This window comes from Bactrocera neohumeralis, chromosome 6 (genome assembly GCF_024586455.1).
Source record: "Bactrocera neohumeralis isolate Rockhampton chromosome 6, APGP_CSIRO_Bneo_wtdbg2-racon-allhic-juicebox.fasta_v2, whole genome shotgun sequence".
NCBI classification, from domain to species: Eukaryota; Metazoa; Arthropoda; class Insecta; order Diptera; family Tephritidae; genus Bactrocera; species Bactrocera neohumeralis.
This window is the reverse complement of record NC_065923.1, coordinates 76,450,405-76,472,002: the sequence shown is the minus strand read 5'-3', so window position 1 is coordinate 76,472,002 and position 21,598 is coordinate 76,450,405. Positions and strand designations below refer to the sequence as shown.

The following is a 21,598-nucleotide window of genomic DNA, read 5'->3' as shown; positions in this document are numbered from 1 at the left end:
TAACTTTTTTATATTCGCTCTGAATTGCATTCCGTACGGAAGTTAGGTTATATTACTTTCAGATCCCTTTTCAACAAAATAGGTTAAATTAACAGAGAAGAAAAACAAATATAAGGTACAAACATTTGCTGCTTCGCTAATACATACATACATATGTATGTATATAGTATTATCCTGCTACCCAAAAATTTCTGTTAAATTTGCTGAGTTTCTTAGCAAAATTCTTGTGTACGTGTTATTGTACATTCCTCCTTACGCAAAAGCCATTGAGACGCACATGGTGTATATGTTAGTTTATGTGTAAGTCCTTTGAATTTGAATTCCTCAGTAATACTTACATTTGAGGTCAGCACTGCATCCTTTTCCATGAAGAGAATAATCTGTTGGGAAACTGTGCACAAATACCACTATTTTATCATTTTACACTGTAACACTGTAGTAGACTCAAACAATATTTTATACACTAACATACACTACATTTTAAAATCACTTTAATTTCTTCACTAAATTTATAAATTATAACGCACTTTACGAAAAACTGTCCATATTTTCCATTTTAGCAAACTGTCAAAATAACGGAAGTGTAAAGTGGAAGAAGAGTCATAAATATAAGGGCGGTATACACGCAGCGTAAATGATACTTAAAATTTCCCAACAAATAATTTGTAAAAATATGTAAAAAAAAGATATATTTAAACCGAATACTCATTTAAAAATATTAGAAATACTTTATAATTATTAAACATTTCTTATGTACAGTTTTTGCACTATCTTTGTTAGCAAAATACTTTTTTAGTACACATTATAACTCAATTTTATTTATGACATGTGGCAACACTTAATGTCTCGCTACTCCAACTTCGGGCTGTCAGTCACGTACACAACATTTGTAAACAAATGAAAATCATCAGAATTGCGTATTTGCAGTCAAACGTTAAAAACAAAGAAATTAAATAAAATAATATGGATATAAATCATCGACTAATAGAAGCCGTACGACAGTGTCCTTTGCTTTACAAAAACAATGCCTCATTATCGGATCGTAGATGTGGTTGGCAACAAATCGCCCAACAAATGAAAATGCAAGGTATGTACGTCCATATTGCTATAGATTCGGTTGCAAAAATTATACGATATCTATAATTTTATAGAGGCACTTTTGAAGACTCGTTGGCACTTTTTGCGAGAGCATTACAAACGCAATGCTATCGCAGATAATCCTCTGGAGTCTAATCAATTTCCATACAAAAAAGAGATGGACTTTCTATTACCATATTTGCGTCCACCACCCAGGGAAGAAGAGCAAAATGAAGCAGTATTTATGCCAGAAGGCGTAATAAAGCCAGAATTCGTTATTACCGAAAAAGATTTGGAGAACGACAGCGGCAATGAGGAATATGTATTTTTGGAAGTAGAGACGCTCGGCCCTGAATACGAAACAACTAATGTAGTAACGCAACAAATAAGTGCAAACGAACTTAAAAAAGAACTGCAACAAGAGCTTGAACAACAGCATGAGGAATATGAAGGCGAGGAACTCACACATATTGAAATGGAAGTACATGTGAAGGAGGAAGAAGTAGACAATAAACCGACCTACAATGTCCAACAAGTTGAGCAAGACCCCATAAAAGAAGACGCAGAAGCTACTTGCAATAGGAATGGTGCCAAGGAGGACGAAGCCGTCCGCAATCAAATACAAGAGGCTTCCGAGGAAAAACGAGAGAACAAAGTAGAAGTACGGGAGGGCGATAGCAGCAGCGACAACGTAACAAACAACAGCGATCGCAGCGAAGATGCTATTTTTGGTGAATTGGTATCGGCAATGTTAAAGAAAATGCCAGCAGAAAAGAAACGTACCGTTAAGCGTGACATTATGAATTTGTTGCTCACATAAATTTATGGAAGTGCACACGAATCGCGAAAGATGACTATATAAATGTTTATGAATTTTAATTTTAAGTTATTTAAACAACTAACTAAAACTATATTGCTATAATAAGGTGAAAACAGACTTCTAGATTTAATGTATTTACTACAATTCATAATTTATAATCTCAAAAGATGTTTGTATGTGTACCATATCCAATCATTAGCCGTTTTCGTACACAAATTTTTAATAAATTTATGTAGATAATCCTAACCTATATTCTAAAGTTTAATTTGAAGTTATATTAAATTCTTCATTTAACGGTAATTATCCGCCAAAATTGCTTGACATTTCAACTTCAACAAATTATTTTTGTAGAGTTCGGGTTAGTTTGGCATGTCTATTATTTTTTGTGAACAATAATTTTAAAGGTGTGTTTCAAAAAACATTAATTTTGAATATAATTTGATTTCCAAGCAATAATACGGTCCAAATATGTCTGTATAGCAAATTATCTATTATCACGCTTGGAAATAAAATATATATTTTATAAGGATTAACACAATTTGCCACTCATCGTTCATACGTATGTACATAAACCGATCTAATTAGTCTTTCGTAGCACACGATGCACATTTAATTTGCAACAGTGCCGTTTACGTCCGAAAACGTATATAAACGGTTTCGCACAGTTTTCGAAAACCCCAAGGGCTGTGGCATGCGTCACACCCACACGCAACGACTCCGTCAATTGCTCATGCCATGAAATTTCCATATTTTCCACCACCATTACGGCGCTCAAGTTTTGTCCCATCAATTTGATCTGCTTTACAGCATCCTCGCTGCGTGCCAGCACAATAACAAAAGCAAAGCGCGTGAAATTTAACCAATCGAACAACACATGAAGACACACCTGCTTGGCCAAATCGATTATCATTAGCTTGCAGTTGAAGGTAATCATATCCTGTATGATAGCCTGTTTGAGCTTGCTGTTGAAATCTTGTCGCGCCACATCGGTAAGCTTGTAGGGCGTTAAGTATTCGGGCCATTGCATATACCATGGGTACTGGCGATTGATAAAACTATGCGCCAGCTTGCGCCGCGTATCGAACGAGTTGTTAAACGCGGCAATTTGTTGTTCCAAAGCTACAGGGATATTTAGTTTCTTGTAGCTGTACAATGTGTCCTTCTCGTCCTGCGATTGGTTGGAAAGTTCGTCTGCCTTGATGCCAATTGGTTTCTTGAGTCTTTCTAATTCAGTGACATTGTCCTCGGTCGACTCACACAGGAAAAGCTTGCCTTTGTCTTCGTCTAAGCAGCAACGAATCACTGTTGGTGGTTGATAATTTTTGAAACCCCGTTCCGCGAGGTAGCCATGCAGCCAGATATTGCCGAACTGTGTGTCTGGATAATAGTAAGAGCACCTGTGCTTTATATGCGTATCGCAAACATTGTCGGATAGAATTAACGGCCATAGGCTATCGAAGAATGATTTGCGCAAAGTCAAGTGCGACATTCTAGCTTCGGTGCGCTTAAAAATAACAGTAATTTACACAGATCGTAGTGAAGAAATGTTTAAAATGATTTTCTAGTGAAAAAGAAATATAAAACATTCCAAAATGAAAAAAAAATATTCAAAAAGAAAAAAATCCAGAATGAAAAAAAATATTCAAAATGAAAAAAAAAATATTCAAAATGAAAAAAAAATATACAAAATGAAAAAAAAACCAATTAAAAAAATTAAACTAAATTAAATGCCATTTTGATTTTCTAGATTTGAAATTTAATTTAATATTTGGCGTTCTAAAAAATAATAGAAGCCAACGCATAATAAGATTCGCGCATTATGGATGACGACGAACTCTTTAAGAATATCTGCGAGAAAGTGCGCTGCACGCTGCTGTCCGCCGATATGGAGAAGTTGAACTATGTGCGTGAAATGCAGGCGCGCCTACAACATCAAAGCATTTTCACCAATGTGCTCGGCACCGATAAGTATGTCGACGAAATGGATCTAGATTGGATTGAACGCGTGCGCAGTTACAGCACGGAGAAGTCCATATCCGACAGCTTGGATGTTTCCGAATCGGCAGAATTAGAACACATAATGGAAGAGGAGGAGGTAACAGTAGCTAAGTCGGAAGCTACCGAGGAGCAGGCGGGTGATGTGTGGCAAGGTTACTTTAAAGGTTTTCAAATATTAAGTGAAGCGCAGGAGGGTGCCATTGGGGACAAGAAAAAATGCATAGAGCTGACATGTAGCGATTGTGATGACACAATAATTAACTATTTGCGTAAGTGGGCACAAATAAGGTTATACATAAATATACACTCAGACTCGTGGTCCATAGTGTCTTCTCCTTTTTTTACAACACTTCAACAAGCTCATTTAAAGGGACTTGGTAAAGCACATGGATTAATGGTTGCAATATGTTCTCCCATCGGATTTCCTATCACAATAATTTGACTCCTTCTTGCGATTGCGGGACAATCCAGAAGTAAGTGTTCAATGACACTGATCCGTGAAACCTAAGCTGAGTCGATCAATCGATTTAGTTATGACCATGTTTAGACCGTCCGTCTGTTGGTTTATACGTGAACTAGTCCCTCAGTTCTAAAGATTTCAATCTGAGGTTCCGCACACGTCCTTTTCTCTACAAGAAGCTGCTATTTTGTTGGAATTATCGATATCGGACCACTATAGCATATAGCTACCATACAAGCTGAACGATCAGACTCAAGTTCTTGCAAGGAAAACTTGAACCTATGACGTTTATTATATGTAGCTTCGGTGCAACCGAAGTTAACATACTTTCTTGATACTGTATAAATTATATGTCTTCCCGCTTTAAATTAGATGCCGGCATTAGCTGCTTTGCCGTGGACCTCTTTTACGGCACTGTCGTCGAAAATCAGGCTTTGATACTGCGTGTACGCGAAAGTGAACTTAAGCTCTCCAAAGAGATCGGCTTTCCGATATCATCCACTATATTCGCCAAACTCAGTCCACGCCTGCAATACACCGGCCTAATGGATCCACCAGACGCCGAAGTCGTGCTAAACAAAGGCGACGAGCTCACATTGACCAGTATGCGTGAATATTCGACGCATTGCAGCAAGAGCTGCGTTTACGTGAATGCTGCTTTTCTGTTCAACGATGTGAATGTCTTCGATTACATTTGCATCGGCACCGACATACAAGTCGCTGTGCGCAGGAAGGACGCGCACTTGCGTTGCACCGTGGAGGTGGGTGGCAAATTGAGCTCACGCATGCCGGTCTTATTCCCTTCACGTTGCACGAAATTCCTTGTGTCCATGGAGGAATTGGAGGATATCACTTTCTGCAAGGAGGTGGGCATAAATATCATCGTCTCGTATTTTGGTGGCACAGAAGAGTATTTCGAAAATCTACAATATGCACTAAAGACGTTGGGTTGTGATAAAATGCGTATATATGCGCGCATTGTGCTTAATGAGGTGAAAGGTTGCGACAACGACATGGATTGGATGGCCGAAAACTACGATGGCTTCATCATTGAGCTGAGTCCTTCTGACAAGCATCCAGAGAAAGATATACTACATCTTTGTCCGGCTGGTGAGGCGTTCATCAAACGCGCATATCAGCTGCAGAAAGTAATTGTCTTGGCACCCACTTTGATCGCCAACAAACGACTGATCGTCGATCCAGCGCACTATCATCATATATTCCACTATCCCGATAAATACATTTTACCGTGTGATCAGTCCAACAGCGCTTTCTACTTCTTCTACCTACAAGATTCAATTTCGGAATTGCTGATCGAAGAGGCGCTCAGTAAGCAGCCATATTGCGATCGTTCGCTTACCGGCAGCGATACGTTGGCGCGTTCGGTCGCCTGCGCATCGTTTGAGATGAACGCACCCGTGATATTTGTGTGCTCGTTAACCGGTCGTATGGCAGCGAAGATCTCACATTTCCGTCCCAAAGCACTGATCATTTTCATAACACGCATGAAATCCGCCGAAACTTTCATTTCGATGCATCACAACGTTAGATTTTTGTACTATAACGGTATAACCGATGAAAATTACTACTGTTCGTTGTACAAGCATCTGCTCTTCGGTTTGCTGTACGCCGAATCGCAGCGCTTGATCAAACACAACGACAATGTGATGTTCGTGTATCGGGAGACCGCCAGTATTCGTTTGCCGAACAAGTACGTGACATATAAATACCACGCGCGCCATTTCCCACAGCATTTGGATAAGATTCTTTTCAGCAAGTTCCCAGACGGCTTCTTCAAAAATCTATCCACGCAAGACGTTAAAGATAGCAAAGAAGTTGATTCCGTATCGAGCACGAGCTCGGATATCTTAATTAAAAAGGTTTAATTGTTCAGTGCTATATTCTGAAATTTACTGTAAGCTATAAGGGTCTATTAGATCTACTTATAGATGCACGAAGCCATAAAAAATTACTTGTTTATATATTTTCATAAAAAAAAAAAATTTTCTATACAAAAGTGTATTTGTTTTTATGGCGGATATCTAATTCTGATCCAAATCTGATTGCGTGGTAAGGTTCAAGTTGGCTGTCATTGAAGTTACCCAACGGTAGACTCAGGAAACGTGCTGTTTCGACGTGGACGGACCATGTTAAGAGAAGTGTTGGATGAGTGGGGTTCGCTGCGCATACAAAGGCTTGTTTAGAGTCTTGCGGGGACTCCTTGCACGCAGGACATATATTTGGTGTGTCGGGGTCAACTCTTAGGAGGATACGGAGCAAATCTGCTGCTTGGTGCTGTTGCAATGATGACATACTTAACCTAAAACTTACAGATTCAAACAGTTTGAGATCACCGAAATTAGAGCCCTCGGCCGGATGACATTCGAGTTAATGCCGGTAAGATAGAACCGGTTGATCTTGTAGCGGTAGAACACACTACTGAAGTAAAATCGCGGAATGGTGCCGAGTTGGTAGTCTTTGGCCGGATAAAAATCCGGATCCGTTCCGGTTACTTAGACTGTCGAGGGAACGGTAGAACCCGCTGTCTTAGGAATTGCTTCACATAAAGATGTAGTCATGTATTGCACCACATTTTGCTACTCCTATTAAGATGATTATACGAGTACGTCATGCACAGCTTTTTAGTAACATATCTCATTTATTATTAATACATCCTCTTTTTACGCTTTTTCGTCCGGACATAAACTATATTTTCGGCGTTTACCTTTCATCCGTGGAATGTTAGTGTGCATTTAACATTAATTATGCAACTTTCACAATTATTAGTCTACTCTATTTACTTTTACGGTAACAATATATAGTTTAGGGAATATTTCGTCGTTGAGAATTGTAGAGGTTAGCTGTTTAAAAATAACACCGACTTTAAAATGATGCAGTAAACTTTCTACAGGCAATTAATAAATACTTGGATTAATAAACAAATGACCTTGAAAAATATATATATAATAATAGTAGTCAAACGATAATTACAGAATTTCGAGCAGGCTCCAAATATTTGCTCAGAAATTATCCGGCTTAACTTCTTTGCACTCAACCTTCGAGCATAAATAATTCTGAATTCGCACTTGTCATACATAAGGTATTTTTGCACCATTACTATTAACACGATGGGTCAGTTTGAACAGCACGCTTACTTCTTACACTAAACACAATAGCTCTGTTTGAACAGACCGCTTACTCTTTACACTTTGAAACGTTAACATTTTGTTAATTTATGCTTAGGTGCTACAATTTTCAAAATTCAACCACAAAGCTTAATGCGGTTGGTACTAAAATATGATTTGGTGAGCTTTTTGCACAACTGGCGTGCATACGTGAGAATCACGGTAGGTGTGTGGAGGCGCATTACGACTTATTTAGAGGCACGGCGGTGATATGCTCATAGGCAGCCTACAGAAATACAAAAAAAAAAATTAACTAAATGCTGCAAACAAGTAAAAAATATAAATAAATGTGGATTACAACCTTGAGAGTCGTGTAGCAATAGCCGGCAATGCCGTTCATTTCAAATTGGAAATTACTGCCACCGGTCAAGTCATCTAGCAACGCTAACTCGGCGCCGAGATGCGGTACGGCGGCGCGCAGCACCAGAAAGAGTGTGAGCGGCATCATGCCGTCGGCGGCTAATATCACAGAGTTCACTAAAAATAACGAAAAGCGTTAATATAAATAAACCGTTAACATACTGGAGCAACAATTAGATTAGACGCTTATAGTAACTAACCGCTAGCAATTGCTTTGTGTGCGTCGGTTATTTGTTGTATGCAACGCTCTATCACAGTTAACATCGCTTTGGGACTATATTTTTCTTTGAGTTGCTTCAACGTTTGTATGGCGTCCGCGTAGCAGGCATGACGCACGATCGGTAAAAATGAGCTGCAGTTATGAAAGTCAGTTATAGCTGAGCAAGTTAGTGTGGCACGCAACTACATTACCTATCAAGTCCTAGACAAGTGGCTAGTTCCTCGTCTTTCAGCTTGTCCGCATAAATAAGATTCTGTCTGTACATTTCGTCCTTCACACTGCACTTGTTGGCGTACAGCACGAACAGCGTCGAGTAAATGCCCTCACTTAGCACGATGGGATACAGCAAGGTGATGTGCGAAACTACTTCGCGCGTGCTTTCGATCACGCAATAGTCATCGGGCAGCGCCGGAAACATTTTCTGCACAAATCTGTAAACACGTTTCGAGATCGATTCCCATTCCAACATCGCTTGCTTTGCCAGTATGGGTGTCGGCTTCATTTTCCAGCAGCCGTATGAGTTGTAGAAGCAGTTGGATATGCGTTGATTCAACAGATACAGCGGATGATAGCGATCTTTGAACGCTTGTTGTAGGTAATCTTTGATAGCGGCCACATCTTGTTCGGTCAGCGTAGTGATACCGAAGCTGGGCACGATTTCCAGATCAGATTGTGAAGTGAAGCTTTTGGAAAGAGAAACAACTTTACTAAGTGATGATTTATACTATAACTAAACTGAATAATATTAAGTTTGCCCCGAAGGTTATATAACCCAAAAGGAAAAGGGAGACCCACTGTACGACAAAATATAGTCCATGGAAAACTTTCTTAGTTGATGAGATATCTTCATGAAATTTGGCATGGATTATTGCTTAAAGCAACGGTATAAACTCCGAAGAAATTTATCAGATCGGATCACTATGGAGTATAGCTGCAATACAAACTGAACAATCAAAATCTAGTCTATTTATGGAATGTTTTTTTAGTTGAAGAGATATCTTCATGACACTTGGCATGGATTATTGCTTAAAGCAACGGTACAATCTCTGAAGAAATTGTTTAGATCGGACCACTATAACGTGTAGCTATCATACAAGATGCACGTTCAAAATCTTGTTCTTTTACGATAAACTTTCTTTGTTGATGAGATATCTTGATGAAACTTGACATGGATGGCTTGTGTTCTGCTGTAGCTAGACACTGGTCTTCCCGAATTCTTTTCGGGTAGTGCGAAGTAGTGCCATAGCTCGTTCTTTCGCGCTGGTCGTATACGTCCCGTCGCTTCTTTTGATCGCTAATTCTGTGTCAGTCTTGCCACTGGCCAATGCCTTGTGCAGCCTAATTGCTTCTGGTGTGGAGGTGACATTTTCACAGAATCTCCTAAAGCTTGCCTGTTTTGCATATGTAATCTCCTTGTTATATGCGGTTAGATTGCTTTCATATTCCTCCCAGACCCCCGTACGTTTCGCCTTATTAAAGAGCCTCCGTATTTTTTCCTAAGACATTTGAGTCTGCTGGACTACCAGGGACAGTTGGTGGTCGCTTGTGGGGCAGCTGTAATGGTATACGTCTATGATGGACTTATTTAGCGCAGACAGTTTGCTCACCAGTCCTGGACCCGTAACATTTTTATCAGTCTGGCCCTCTCCGCTCACATTCCTACTTAGCGTATCCCGGAAGGTATCCCAGTTTGCGTTCCAGGGATTACGTCTGGGAGGGAGTTTGTTGACCTCTACTTTTAACGCGAGCCTTATGATTCTTCGATCCGACAAGGACGGCTCCACTGACACCCTCCATTGTGAGACCATTCCATTCACAGGCTCGTTCAATTGTCATACAAATTGAACGCTCAAAGTCAAGCATTTGTATAGAATCTTTTGCATTTGTCGAGGGTATTAAAGCTTCGGTGTAACCGAAGTTAACATTTTTTCTTATTTTTCTTAAAAACTGTTACCTATTATTATTAAAACTTTCGCCAATATTCAGTATGCTATCGCATGAGGAGCGCAAACTCGGCGCGTTGGTATCGCCCAGCCAATGGTTTATCTGCGCGTTGAGCAAACCGTTTATGGAGTTATTATCCTCGCTGTTGTAGTGTGTGAAACTTTGTGTGCCCCACACGTTATCGAAATCGTTTACATCGCCGTCGTAAAGCATTTCCTGTGAATGAGAACGTCGTGAGTCCGTCAGGCTGCTACTCAAATCCAGTATGCTCGTTTTAGCTGTTGTGAGCAAACTATTTGTGGACTTTAGACTCAGTTTATCGAAGCTGTTGGAGAAGCCGAGTGATATGTTTTTGGCAAAGTAGCTGCGCGTCGACTGATAAGCGCTGTCTTGCTGCTCTAGTGTGCGTTCACGCTCACGCAGCGAATACATGTAAACAGCAATACGATTCCAGAGTGCTTTTGTCGCACTCACGGTATCGTCAGATTTCTGCGAGCTGTTAACGGCAACACCGCCGAGCACTTCTTCTTCAAAATTTTCAAAGAGTGAACGCCATTTGCGACTGTTATCGACGACTAGAGCACCGATAGAACTGTAAATATATATAAATGAATTTTGTTTGGAAATTTTGGTGCAGAATTTGTGTTAATAATACCTTGGATATTTTGAAAACTGCTTATTCACAGACATGGCGCCAGAGATAATGCGCACTTCTTGCCATGTACCACCTAACTGACCACTCAAAACATTGCCTATCATTTGACGACTCGCAAACTCATCGCTCTCGTTTAAGTCCGAATCCTGTATGAATTGTTCTTGTAATAAAATAGTAAAAAGTATGATTTTAACTTTGTAGAGACCTCTGTATTCGCTGCACCGGTTGGCATGTAATAAGCACCCTTGCCAATTGGGCCCTGCAACGACAATTCGCCCTCATAGTAGTAGTCCTTTTCCAGCACCGCAATGCCCGGACCAGCTAATTCATCGTTCGCAAAGAGACCTTCGAAGTAGTCGCCGTTCATCGTAATGCAGATGCCAGCACCGACACGCTTATTATCCGCAAACATGCCCATATACTTGTCACCCGTCAACATGTCGTCCAGGATGCCATAACCGCATTTTGCATTTGCTTGAAATTCGCCGACATAGGTGCAATTGTTGCTACGTTGCATGCCATGCCCATGAAATAGACCATCCCGAAAGTGACCCTCGTAAACCTCATTATCTTTCAGCTCATAGGTTCCATGACCGTGAAATTTGTCCGCCTTAAATTGACCTTCGTACAGACCTACCGACGGTATTACCATTTTGCCATAACCTATAAAATATATGGGTTGATGAATTCGGCGCAGTTAGCCAACAAACAAACTAAAGCTTTACCTTCGATTTCGCCATTCCTGATTTGTCCGAAGTAAACGCGTCCGTCTGGATACTCGAGGTAACAGCTGCCATGTAGTACGCCATTGCGCCAACGTCCATAAGCGTGCACACCGGCATATTTGGCATGATTCCGACTAAACAGGTGAGCCGTAGTGCGCACACTCGACAATTTCACGTCCGCGGGCCGTCCTGTAGCGAGCTTCACAGCCGACTCGATTTGATCGTACCAAAGTTTCTTATCGTGATTCGTACGCGCCAGCAGCGTGAATGTGCGTTCCGGCGTTGTTATGCGTAAGGCGGTATCATTTTCCATCTTCACCCACAGCGTCACCAGGGGATATGTGTGCAACTGGCCACTAACCTGACAGAAGCAATCGGAGAATAGGATAAAAGTGTTGCTGGACATGCTCATGGTGGTGTGAGCCAACTTCAGCGGCACCGTCGTGGAGGTAAGTATGACGCGTCGTTGCTTGCGGCGAAAATGCCGAATTTTGGAGTTGCGCTCATTGCGCTGCCAAAACTCCAAGGTGTTCTCCGCCAGCTCCAAGTCTATGCGCTGTTGTCGCGCATACGCGTCCCAAGCGAAGAGATGCTCTGTGAATTCGGGACGCGTTTTGATGAGTTGTTCGAGGAATTGCACATAATGGGGGAATACTTGAAAGGGCTGCTGACAGATGCGCAGCAAGTCGATGTTATGCTCGCGCTGGCCGGGCAATAACGGCACACTCGACAATTGGCTGTAGAGTTTGGAGGCCTCTGCGAAAGCATCGACCGAGTAAAGGTCGCAATAAGCTTTCGTGTACTGCGTAAAAAGTTCGATACACTCGCGGTAGTGCTGCACAAAAACCAATTCTGTCGGATTTGTAAAGTCGGAACGGTAAAATTCCTCAAAGGATTTCAACGTACAAGCGATCAGGTACAAGAGTTTGTGATAAAACTGGCATATGTGTTGCAGCTGCAACAGCACGAAAGCTGTGCTCTTCTGCTGGAAAAGCTCAATCATTTGTATGCCATGGCGGTACACCAACAACATTTTCAGTTGCTGTTGCAGCCCCGTATAGTAGGCGTGGAATTGGCGTTGGAATTTGCGACGATTCTGCAAGGTGTACGTCGCAGAGGCGAGCAGCAAAGGTATGGTTTTGCGATTGGTGGCGTCACGCATATTCAAAGTGAGCAAGTGTTGTTCGAAACTCGTTAGCAGCTGCTGTTCTTTTAAGTGTACTTCACCACGCGCATTCAAAAGCACGGTTTGGAAATCGCCGCAGCAAGCATTGAGTATATTGCGCTGAGTCACTTCCAGTTCCACTTTGTCCAATTTCAGTTCAGTAGGTGAACTTATATCGGTTAGATCTTTTTGGTTGTTCAGTTGTAGCTGTGTGTTCAGCCCCCAGTGGAATAATCTGCCATCGAGAGTGCGTGCGACGCTGTGTTCTCTACCAGCAGCCACACTACATACGCCTAGCGCTTCCAGCTTTTGCAGGTAATTTACTGTATTGCGTTTAATGTGATCGCCCGTGCCGAGTAGGCCGCCATTCGCAGCACCAAATGTGCAAACTTGTGTGTGCAGCAGCGAGTAGCCTTGTTTAAGTATTTCTTTCAGATTATAGTCAATGTCATCTTGTTGTGTTTGGCTTGATTTGGTGCTACTATAAGAGCGCACGGATGAGTTCGAGTTTAATTCGGCTTTTTTATCTGCATTTTCATCACCAACAGAATTTTCAATGTCTAGCTGGTTACCATAGGCGCGGACACGTGCAGCTGAAGGCGAATTATTTGATGTTGCTAAGAGTGTGATATACATAATTTTTAGTTTAGCCAAAATTATAAAACATTGCATTTACTTACAAGCAATATTAGTTTGCCGTCCATTGCTCGAGAGTTTTAACGGATCGCCTTCTGTAGGGTAAGCGCGTTGTAGTAATAAAACAAAAAACTCATCACCAGCTACGAGATCCAGTAGATATTTACTATCTTCAATGAGACGTATATGCTTGGGTTGCACTTCTGCGTGAAATACATCACCGCAACTGCCCATTACATACAATTCGCCGGCGCGTGTGACAAAAACTACGCCGCGCGACGCACAGCAAACGCGTTCAATAAAAATTCCCTCCTCGGAAAGCTCGAGTGGATCAAATGATAGCGATTGCCAAGCATTTTGGCATAAATCTGTGTTGCCTGTTTGCTTTATAGTTTGCATCAACACATCACCATTCGCTGTTACAACAAACAGTTGGCACAACTGCCGACAATAGGCTATATCCACTATACAGGTGCGGTGTAGTTCTAAATGCAGTGTGTTGGGGGAATGTGTCGATTTCTTAGCAATGTAAAGTGAGCCATCAGCGGTGAGTATTAATAGTAAATCGTACTGTTCAACGGCGCAGAGGCGTGTGGCAGGTTGACGTTCCAACGGTGGCACTGTGACCCATTGCAACTGTTGTGCCACACCCTCCCGATATATAATAAATGCCTCCTCCGTATTTTCCTCTGCCATTGTTAAACTGCAGAAAGTCAAAGATAATTACGCAATTTAAGTACAGATATCATATGCAAATATGATATTATACTCACCTTGAGATTGAAGAATTTCGAGACTTATTTTATCTTATTTATTTTTTTAGTTATATCCTTACTTTAGGGCACATTTGCAACTTAACATATTTTATTTACAATGTTGTTTTCCATATGTTTGTATTTGTTTATTTGTATTTTAAAGAATATATGAATACACAATTATATTAAATCTCGATTTGTTTTCGCATGAAAATAAAGAAAACTATACAAAGAGAAATCAATTAACTGCGATTCAAAACAAATCCATTGACAGTGATGACGTATAATAGAACAGCTGATTGTGTACATCGTTGTCTAATCGTTTTAAAATTATTTTTCTATTTGTTTTTACAGTAAATTTAATATGATTGTTCAATATAAACTCCAGTACCGATTCAAAAGACTTCGACCTTAATCTATAATATTTTAGATTTTTAAATATGTATGTATTCATTTAATACGGTATAATTAACTTATTTTCTATGTGCATATTGTCAATGCCGATAAAACCGAAAATCGAGTCCCGAACGGCAAGAGCTATATGCCGAAGCGTATGTCGCTTACTATCAGCTGATGGAAAGATAAAAAAAAAATGTATACGTCAAAAGAAAAAAGCTGAAAACCGTGAAAGCAAAACATAAATTGGCTGGGTGAAAAACAAAAATAAAATATATTAATTATTGCCTTGTAGCGTTACAATTGAGTTAATTAAAAAATATTTGTTTGCATAATTTGCAAGGATGCTCAACGAAAGCATCGAGATATACAATTTTTCGCTCATAGGAGCTTGATAAAATATCAATAAAAAATCAGAAGTGATGTCAGCTGCCCATAAATAAACCAGACACGACAAGTAAGTCATATTTGCATAGATGAACTCGTGGTAACTTTATAATTTATATATTAGGAAGAGCGGATTCGTACGGGGAGTCCATGATGAGTGATACCCCCATTGATAATGTAAATTTAAACTGGGAATATGAAGGTATATTAGATGAGACGAAAATGGCTTCAGTAGAAAACATGGAGATTGCTGCGAAACAGCGTAACAGTTTCGATGTTTCGGCAACGTCTGTACTAAGTGTGTCGAAAAATTCCGGTTTGGCATATGATTCTGGAAATTACACTACTAGTTCAAACAACAGTGAAATATCGTGCCCTTTTGAAATGGAGCTAAATAATCATTGTCAGCACATACATGTATTGCTCAAGGAGCGTGATCAAGCACTGTTCAGTGCCATGCAAGATGTTCGAAAGCTACGCAGTGAACTGGAGCGACTCAATAAATCAGAGGAATGGTATAAAAAGGAGTTACGCGCACAAAAAAATACGCGTTTGGAGGCGCTTGAACGACTATATTCGCAAGAACGTAAATATATGCAGGAGAATCAACGTTTACAACGCGAATGCGTGCGTCTGTATGAGAAATGCGGTGATTTGGAAAAGGAGCTGCAAGCGAAACGAGATAAAGCTATGCAAAAATTGGTAGAAGATGAGCAACTGACAAATGTGTGTGATGAAACTGATGAGGTATTAAACAAATTTGAATTGGAACAACAACGTGCATTGGTTAATGACCAGGAAAAACTAATCAGTGTACTACGTAAGCAAAAACATGTACTGCTTGAGGACTTAAGTAGACTGAATGCGGAAAAAGACGCCAAAGTCTTGGAACTGCAGGAAACACTTGCTGGTGTAGAGGTCGAAAATACACATATGACAGCACAGTGCAAGCGTTTGATAAACGAAAGGCAAATGCTAGAAGACACGTTGAAAACAAAAGATGAAGCGCTAAATGCAGAAATCGCTGAGAAATTAAAGATGACAACAATAATCGAAGAGCTAAAAGAGCAGAGCAAATCACAGCAAGAATTGTTAGTGCAAAAAGAACGCGAAATTCAAGAGCTGCAACAAAATTTCAATGAGAATATACAAAACGAATGGAATATGGATGAAGTGCATCGTTTGAGTATGTCTTATCACGACGAAATCAATGCGAAAACTACTGAGATATCGTCTCTTAAAAAGTCTTTATATGCGCTCCAATTGGAATTAAATACTTTGACGGACTTGCAAGCGCAGCATGAGGCGCAGGCGCGACAAATAGATCAACTCAACTTTTCACTAGAAACACAAAACTGTGAGCTAAAAAATTTAAAGCAAACGGACGAAGAAAAGACACAACAAATAACTGAGTTACAGCAGAATTTAATAAAAATCCGCACGCAGCATGACATTACGCTTGAGCAAGTGTGCACTGAACAATCGAATTTGAAAAGTGTCAAGCGCGAATTAATTGCTTTGCATGAGCAATACGCCAGCATGTGTGCGCTTTGTGAAAAAACCCGTTTCCAATTGGAGATACTCGAAATCGAGAACGGCAAGTTGAGATTCCAATCGCACGGTGACAAACGCGAAATAGATGTGCTTAGGGAAAAGTTGAAAGGATACCTTAAACATACAGCGGATTTGGGCCATAGAATAAATGAGCTCGAAGCGAAATTGCAGAGTGCAACCAACCGAAATGCGGAATTGCAAGCGAAATTGCAGGAGTACGAGAAAGGTACTGGAACACAACAGGATGATTTCAGTAACGAAAGTCAACAATTAACCGTGGTACAGAAAAAGAAAGCGCTAAGGGAAGGATTAGACGAGCACAATAATAGTTTTAAAGACTGCGGGGTGGACCAAATAGATATAGGAAGCGTAAATGAAAACGAAGGTGATGATAGTGGATTTTTGGAAGCTTCCAACATTAGCTTAAATGAGTGTGAAGACATTGAAAAATCTCCTGACTCACAATATTTAAACGATGCAGATTGTGCCACTATCACCGCTGTAAATGAGACGTTGCTGCAACAATTGAGTCATCAAAGTGAAATTTTAAAAGAGAGACAAATATTAATCGCTGCTTTGGAGGACCTTATTTGTAATAGAACGGCAACACTAGATAACGGTAATGTTGTAAATTAAGGGGTTAGGTGTAGTCAGAGACTTGAAAAAATTACATTTTGAAATAGTTTTTTTTTTGCCAGTAAATAATTTTATTTTTTAAAATTAAAAACAAGACAACATGGTTTAGTCCAACTGACTTAAACGACCGCGGTATAGAGCCGCACCAAAATCCTAATTTCGCTAACCGGTAGCTCGTGAGGAAAAGACAAAGAAACGTTGTTGGCAACTTACAAGGCAATCGGCCGGCCGGCTATAAACTACGCCGCAACGCTACGGTCGTCTGGTTGTAGTGAAGCGCAGAAGAAGCTTCAGGCAGCCACAGTTTGGGCGTAACTAACATTACACCCGTACTCTCACACAGTAGATCCATAGTAAATCACGATCTCAAGTTGCACCGATAATCTAGAGTGACCCTTGACCCTAGTGCAGCTTCGTTCTGGATACTGTAGCAGGTTAAACTTCTACTTATCCAGAATAGATAGCAGAATAGCAATGAGTCTACGCATGACACCGGTCACCTCTTTGCCTACCCCACCAACCAGTCTCATCTGACACCCCTCTCCCTTTGGTCCGACCCCGTCGAAACAGCACGTTTCTTGGGCCTACCATTGAATGACGTCGATGACAATTTATTTAATCCCTATCATCCTAATGGGAATTAGGTACACGTTACAACTACAACAGCCGATTATATATGTATGAAATTGCACCGAGTATCCAGAGTGATTCTCGAGCACCTTCCTTCTGCATACTGTAGCAAGTAAAACTCCTAAAAATGGATTTTTTCAATATTGTGGCTACTCCAACCCCTGTAGTACATATATTACAGCTAGAACATAACTAATATTTTCTTTTAGATTCTTCCATCACGTCGCATGTTGAAGACAATCAGCCGGTCGGTGGATTAACGGAGCAACAACGACAACTAATGGTGTATTTAAGTTCACAAAGTCTTTTGATTGAGGAGAAAAGAAAGCTTTTGGAAGCTTTTGAAACTCTAGTCAATGAAAAACCTGGTCCACATGAAAACTCACACGACATTCAAAACATTTCAAATATCAGAAAAATAATCGATGAAAACAAAAAGCTAAAAAATACTGTAAATACGAGAGAAGCCGATGTACTAATGAACCTAACGAACATAAAAGACAACATTGAAAAAGCGACAGCTTTCGGCAAAGAGGTGGAATATTTACGAAAGAAATTACAGGAAAATGACGAAAGACATTTTAAAGACAGGAGCGAGCAAGAGCGACTCCACGGCGTACAAATGCGGAGCTGCGAGGCAAGCATGCAACGCTTACAAACCGAGAATGAACGGCTGATAAACGAGATGCAAAGCTTGTTGGAAGCAAAATTTCAAATTGAAAATGTGCTTGAACAGCAGACACAGCTAATTGACGAACTGAAAGCAAAGTTGTCAACGCTGCAAAGAAATGAAGACGCCAGTGAAGCTAGCAACACAATAGAGCTATTCCCAAACGAAAAGGAGGAACTGCTGCGCCTGCGTGCAAAAGTTGAGGAACTTGAAAATCGTTTGGCGGCAGCGTTGCAATACGACGAAGCGCGACGCAACGAAAGAGTGCGTCTCCTACAGCAGCTGATCGAGCAACAAAATGGCAAAGTGAAGCAGCTCACTGAATCACAAGCAGACTGGGAAGAGTTGCTCGCAACACTGCAAGTCGCACAAAAGTTGGAGGAAAGTGCCAGAGCTGAGTTGCAGTTGAAACACGCCGAGCTGGAGGAGCTGAATACGCTGTTCGCCGAGCAGAACGAGGAGTTGAGGCAACTCCAAGCAATTGCTTTGCTTGCCAAAAGCAATGAAGAAAAAGTAGATGAAAATGCACAAACGAACTGTGAAGCGTTGGGCGCCAAACTCAGCGCGCAATTGGCAGACAGCGCAGCACAGCAGCGCCACATTGAGGAATTGCAAGGCAAAAATGCGCGTCTCGAACGTCAACTCAATGAAGATTACGCCGAAGAAATGGCGCGTAATCAGCGGCAGTTGCGCGCTTTGCAAACAAAAATGGACAAACTCAAAACCGAACGTAATGCGTATGCTGAACGCCTGGCGGCAATGGAGTCAGAGCTGCAGCAGTTGAAGAAGAGTAAGCGCGATGGCCTCGTGTTGCCACCGGAATTTGTAGTATTACCTAAGAACACGCTACACGCTTCGACCAGCGAAGAAACAGCCACCTCCACCGATGCAAACGGTAACACAAGCGGCAGCGAGTCAGACAGCAACGAACGCATGCGCATACTCACCAAAGTGCTCGAAGCGGAGTATAGGCGCAAAATGAAGCGTTACGACTTACACATACACACACTGCTGGGCAATATCAGAAAGTTGAAGAAGACGCTGCGTGCTACCGAGCAACGCGCCGCACATTTGACACACGAGCAGTGCAAGACAAGCGAAGAGCTGCGCGAACTACGTTTGACCAGAAGGCAGTTGGAGGAGATGCGCTTGAAGTGCGAGCATAACCAAAACACAATTAAAGTATGAAGCCAATAATATTGTTAAATTTTAGAAAAGAAATTTCTTTTTTCATCTAACAGGCACTCGAACAGGCTCTAGCAATGGAGCGCCAGAAATTCGAGGCTTCCGATTTGGGTAAGGCAGCGCATAATACACGCGACTCGGCTGTGTTGGAAGAAAGTAGCGTTGAGCCGGCGCATGAGGTTGCCAATTTAATTGATGATTACAAGAAGGTATTTCGCACAGCCATTACAGTTATATGCATTTATAAAATCTACCGCAACTTTACAGTTAATTCAACAATCGGCGCTGGCTACACGCCGCCCCAAGACCAGCAGCATACTGGAGCTGATACAACGTAGCAATCAATGTGTGCCAAATTTACACAAACTGGACGCGTCAGTCGATGGCTTGCGCAGCGACTTGGCGCATTTCATTAGCGCGCATACGAGGAATATGCGTGCTACTGCAAGTGCGCAGAAGTTGGATGGACCCTCGCTGTTGGATGAGCTGCGTGCCGCAACTGAAAGTTACTAAATTTTTAGTAAATGTTGCTGTGTTAGCAGTAAACAATCTGAAGTAATTTCGAGGAATAGTGCCGAATTGATAGTGCTTGGCTGGCTAAAAATCCGTGTCCCTTGCGGTTGTTTAGACCCGTCTCTTGTGTGCACGGTATCCTTATTATTAGTAGCTTAAGCTGTGAACGCGTCTGCACAGGATAAGCGTAATTTTGCCCTACTTCCTTCTTGCTGTGCATAAAATGCAAACGAACATTGCCAAATTAAGTTAAACTATTTCTATATTTTTACTTATTTAATAGCATATTTATTCGCTGTTTTTAGTTCTTTATTCTGTATATTTATTTGTTGTTTTCGTTCTATATTTATACATAAAGTACTTTTCTTCCTAAAGACATTTTTCTGTATACCCGAGTTATTCTTGAAAAAAAAAAAAAACAACAAAAAAATGTCTGACCAATTAATTGCCAAACGACCAAATAAACGATGTTGACTCCAATACTAATTTGGCGGAATTTGTACTTTTGTAAATTCAGTTTTTTTTGTGCTCAAGCTTCTCAGAAATGGATATACACAGAGCTCATACAAAACAGCAAAGCTCGACACGCTGATAATCTAAAACTTACCGATCCAAACGAGGTTAGACCTTCGAAAGGACAACCCTTGGTCGGATAAAATCAATTCCGGTAACGTAGATACGGCTGTCGTGAGAATTGCGAAATTTCCTGGGCCTACCATTGGATGACCTCGATGACAACTTATCTGAACCTTACCACCCTAACGGGGACTAGATAATCGTTATAACAACAACAACGCGCTGATAATTTTTAAGTCGCTTTTTTACGCTGAACAGGCTATATTAAGTTTGCAACACACAAAAGGAACGTCGCAGACCTTATGAAATGTACTAGTCTATAAGTGATCACCATGACGAGTTGAGCCCCTCAGTTTTTGAGATATTAAGCTGAAATTTTGCATACGTCTATTTCTCTCCAAGAAGCTGCTTATTTGCCGAAAAAGCCGAAATCGAACCACTCTAGCATATAGCTGTCATACAAACTGAGCGTTAGAAATCATGTCCTTGTATGGAAAACTTTTTTATTTGACGAGTTACCTTCACGAAACTTGGGAAGGATTATTCTTTAAGGATACGGTACGATCTCCGAAGAAATTGTTCAGATCGGTCGACTATAGTATACAGCTGTCATACAAACTGAGCCATAAAAATCTTATCTTTGTATGAAAAACTTTTCTATTTGACGAGTTATCCCCACGAAATTTCACATAGATTATTATTCAAGGCAAAGTTACAATCTCCTAAGAAATTGTTCAGATCGGACCAGAATAACATATAGTTGTCATACAAACATAGCAATACAAATCTTATCTTTGTATGAAAAACTTTTTTATTTGACGAGTTACCTTCAGAAAATTTCGCACAGATTATTATTCAAGGCAAAGCTACAATGTCCAAAAAAATAATCCAAATCGGAACACTATAACATATAGCTGCCATACAAACTGACCGCTCAAAATCAAGATTTTGTACATGTGTAGGATATTATAGCTTCGGTGCAACCGCAGTTAAGGGGGTTTCTTGTTACAGATCATTTTGCTGATAACCTACGCTCATTTTGCACTATAGC

General features: G+C 40.7%; 5 protein-coding genes across 7 annotated transcripts; 3 read left to right on the top strand and 2 right to left on the bottom strand.

Moving 5' to 3' along the window:
* Window positions 1–858: 858 nt before the first annotated feature.
* LOC126761416 (uncharacterized) lies at window positions 859–2,147 on the top strand. Its single transcript, XM_050477553.1, has 2 exons — window positions 859–1,087; window positions 1,152–2,147. Exons 1-2 carry the CDS (start codon window positions 964–966, stop codon window positions 1,895–1,897), a joined length of 870 nt encoding a protein of 289 aa, XP_050333510.1. The 5' UTR covers window positions 859–963; the 3' UTR covers window positions 1,898–2,147.
* A 178-nt stretch (window positions 2,148–2,325) lies between these two features.
* Window positions 2,326–3,516, bottom strand: LOC126761415 (uncharacterized). The gene has a single exon (XM_050477552.1). The coding sequence runs from the start codon at window positions 3,384–3,386 to the stop codon at window positions 2,475–2,477; it is 912 nt and encodes a 303-aa protein (XP_050333509.1). The 5' UTR covers window positions 3,387–3,516; the 3' UTR covers window positions 2,326–2,474.
* A 94-nt stretch (window positions 3,517–3,610) lies between these two features.
* Window positions 3,611–6,241, top strand: LOC126761408 (uncharacterized). Its single transcript, XM_050477543.1, has 2 exons — window positions 3,611–4,164; window positions 4,728–6,241. Exons 1-2 carry the CDS (start codon window positions 3,717–3,719, stop codon window positions 6,239–6,241), a joined length of 1,962 nt encoding a protein of 653 aa, XP_050333500.1. The 5' UTR covers window positions 3,611–3,716.
* A 753-nt stretch (window positions 6,242–6,994) lies between these two features.
* On the bottom strand, window positions 6,995–14,231 carry LOC126761401 (alsin homolog). The gene is made up of 10 exons (XM_050477519.1): window positions 14,019–14,231; window positions 13,290–13,948; window positions 11,445–13,226; window positions 10,925–11,382; window positions 10,720–10,865; window positions 10,075–10,656; window positions 8,312–8,803; window positions 8,101–8,252; window positions 7,842–8,017; window positions 6,995–7,766 (listed from the first exon to the last, which is right to left on the bottom strand). Exons 2-10 carry the CDS (start codon window positions 13,939–13,941, stop codon window positions 7,722–7,724), a joined length of 4,485 nt encoding a protein of 1,494 aa, XP_050333476.1. The 5' UTR covers window positions 13,942–13,948; window positions 14,019–14,231; the 3' UTR covers window positions 6,995–7,721.
* Window positions 14,232–14,580: 349 nt separating this feature from the next.
* On the top strand, window positions 14,581–20,457 carry LOC126761402 (interaptin). Of its 3 annotated transcripts, none has more exons than XM_050477521.1 (5): window positions 14,581–14,853; window positions 14,912–16,956; window positions 17,813–19,455; window positions 19,515–19,667; window positions 19,726–20,457. In XM_050477521.1, exons 2-5 carry the CDS (start codon window positions 14,934–14,936, stop codon window positions 19,969–19,971), a joined length of 4,065 nt encoding a protein of 1,354 aa, XP_050333478.1. In that variant the 5' UTR covers window positions 14,581–14,853; window positions 14,912–14,933; the 3' UTR covers window positions 19,972–20,457. The 3 variants fall into 3 exon arrangements, with proteins under 3 accessions (XP_050333478.1, XP_050333479.1, XP_050333477.1); XM_050477522.1 differs by having other exon boundaries at window positions 14,581–14,857; XM_050477520.1 differs by having other exon boundaries at window positions 14,582–14,853; window positions 14,908–16,956.
* The last annotated feature ends 1,141 nt before the right edge of the window (window positions 20,458–21,598 follow it).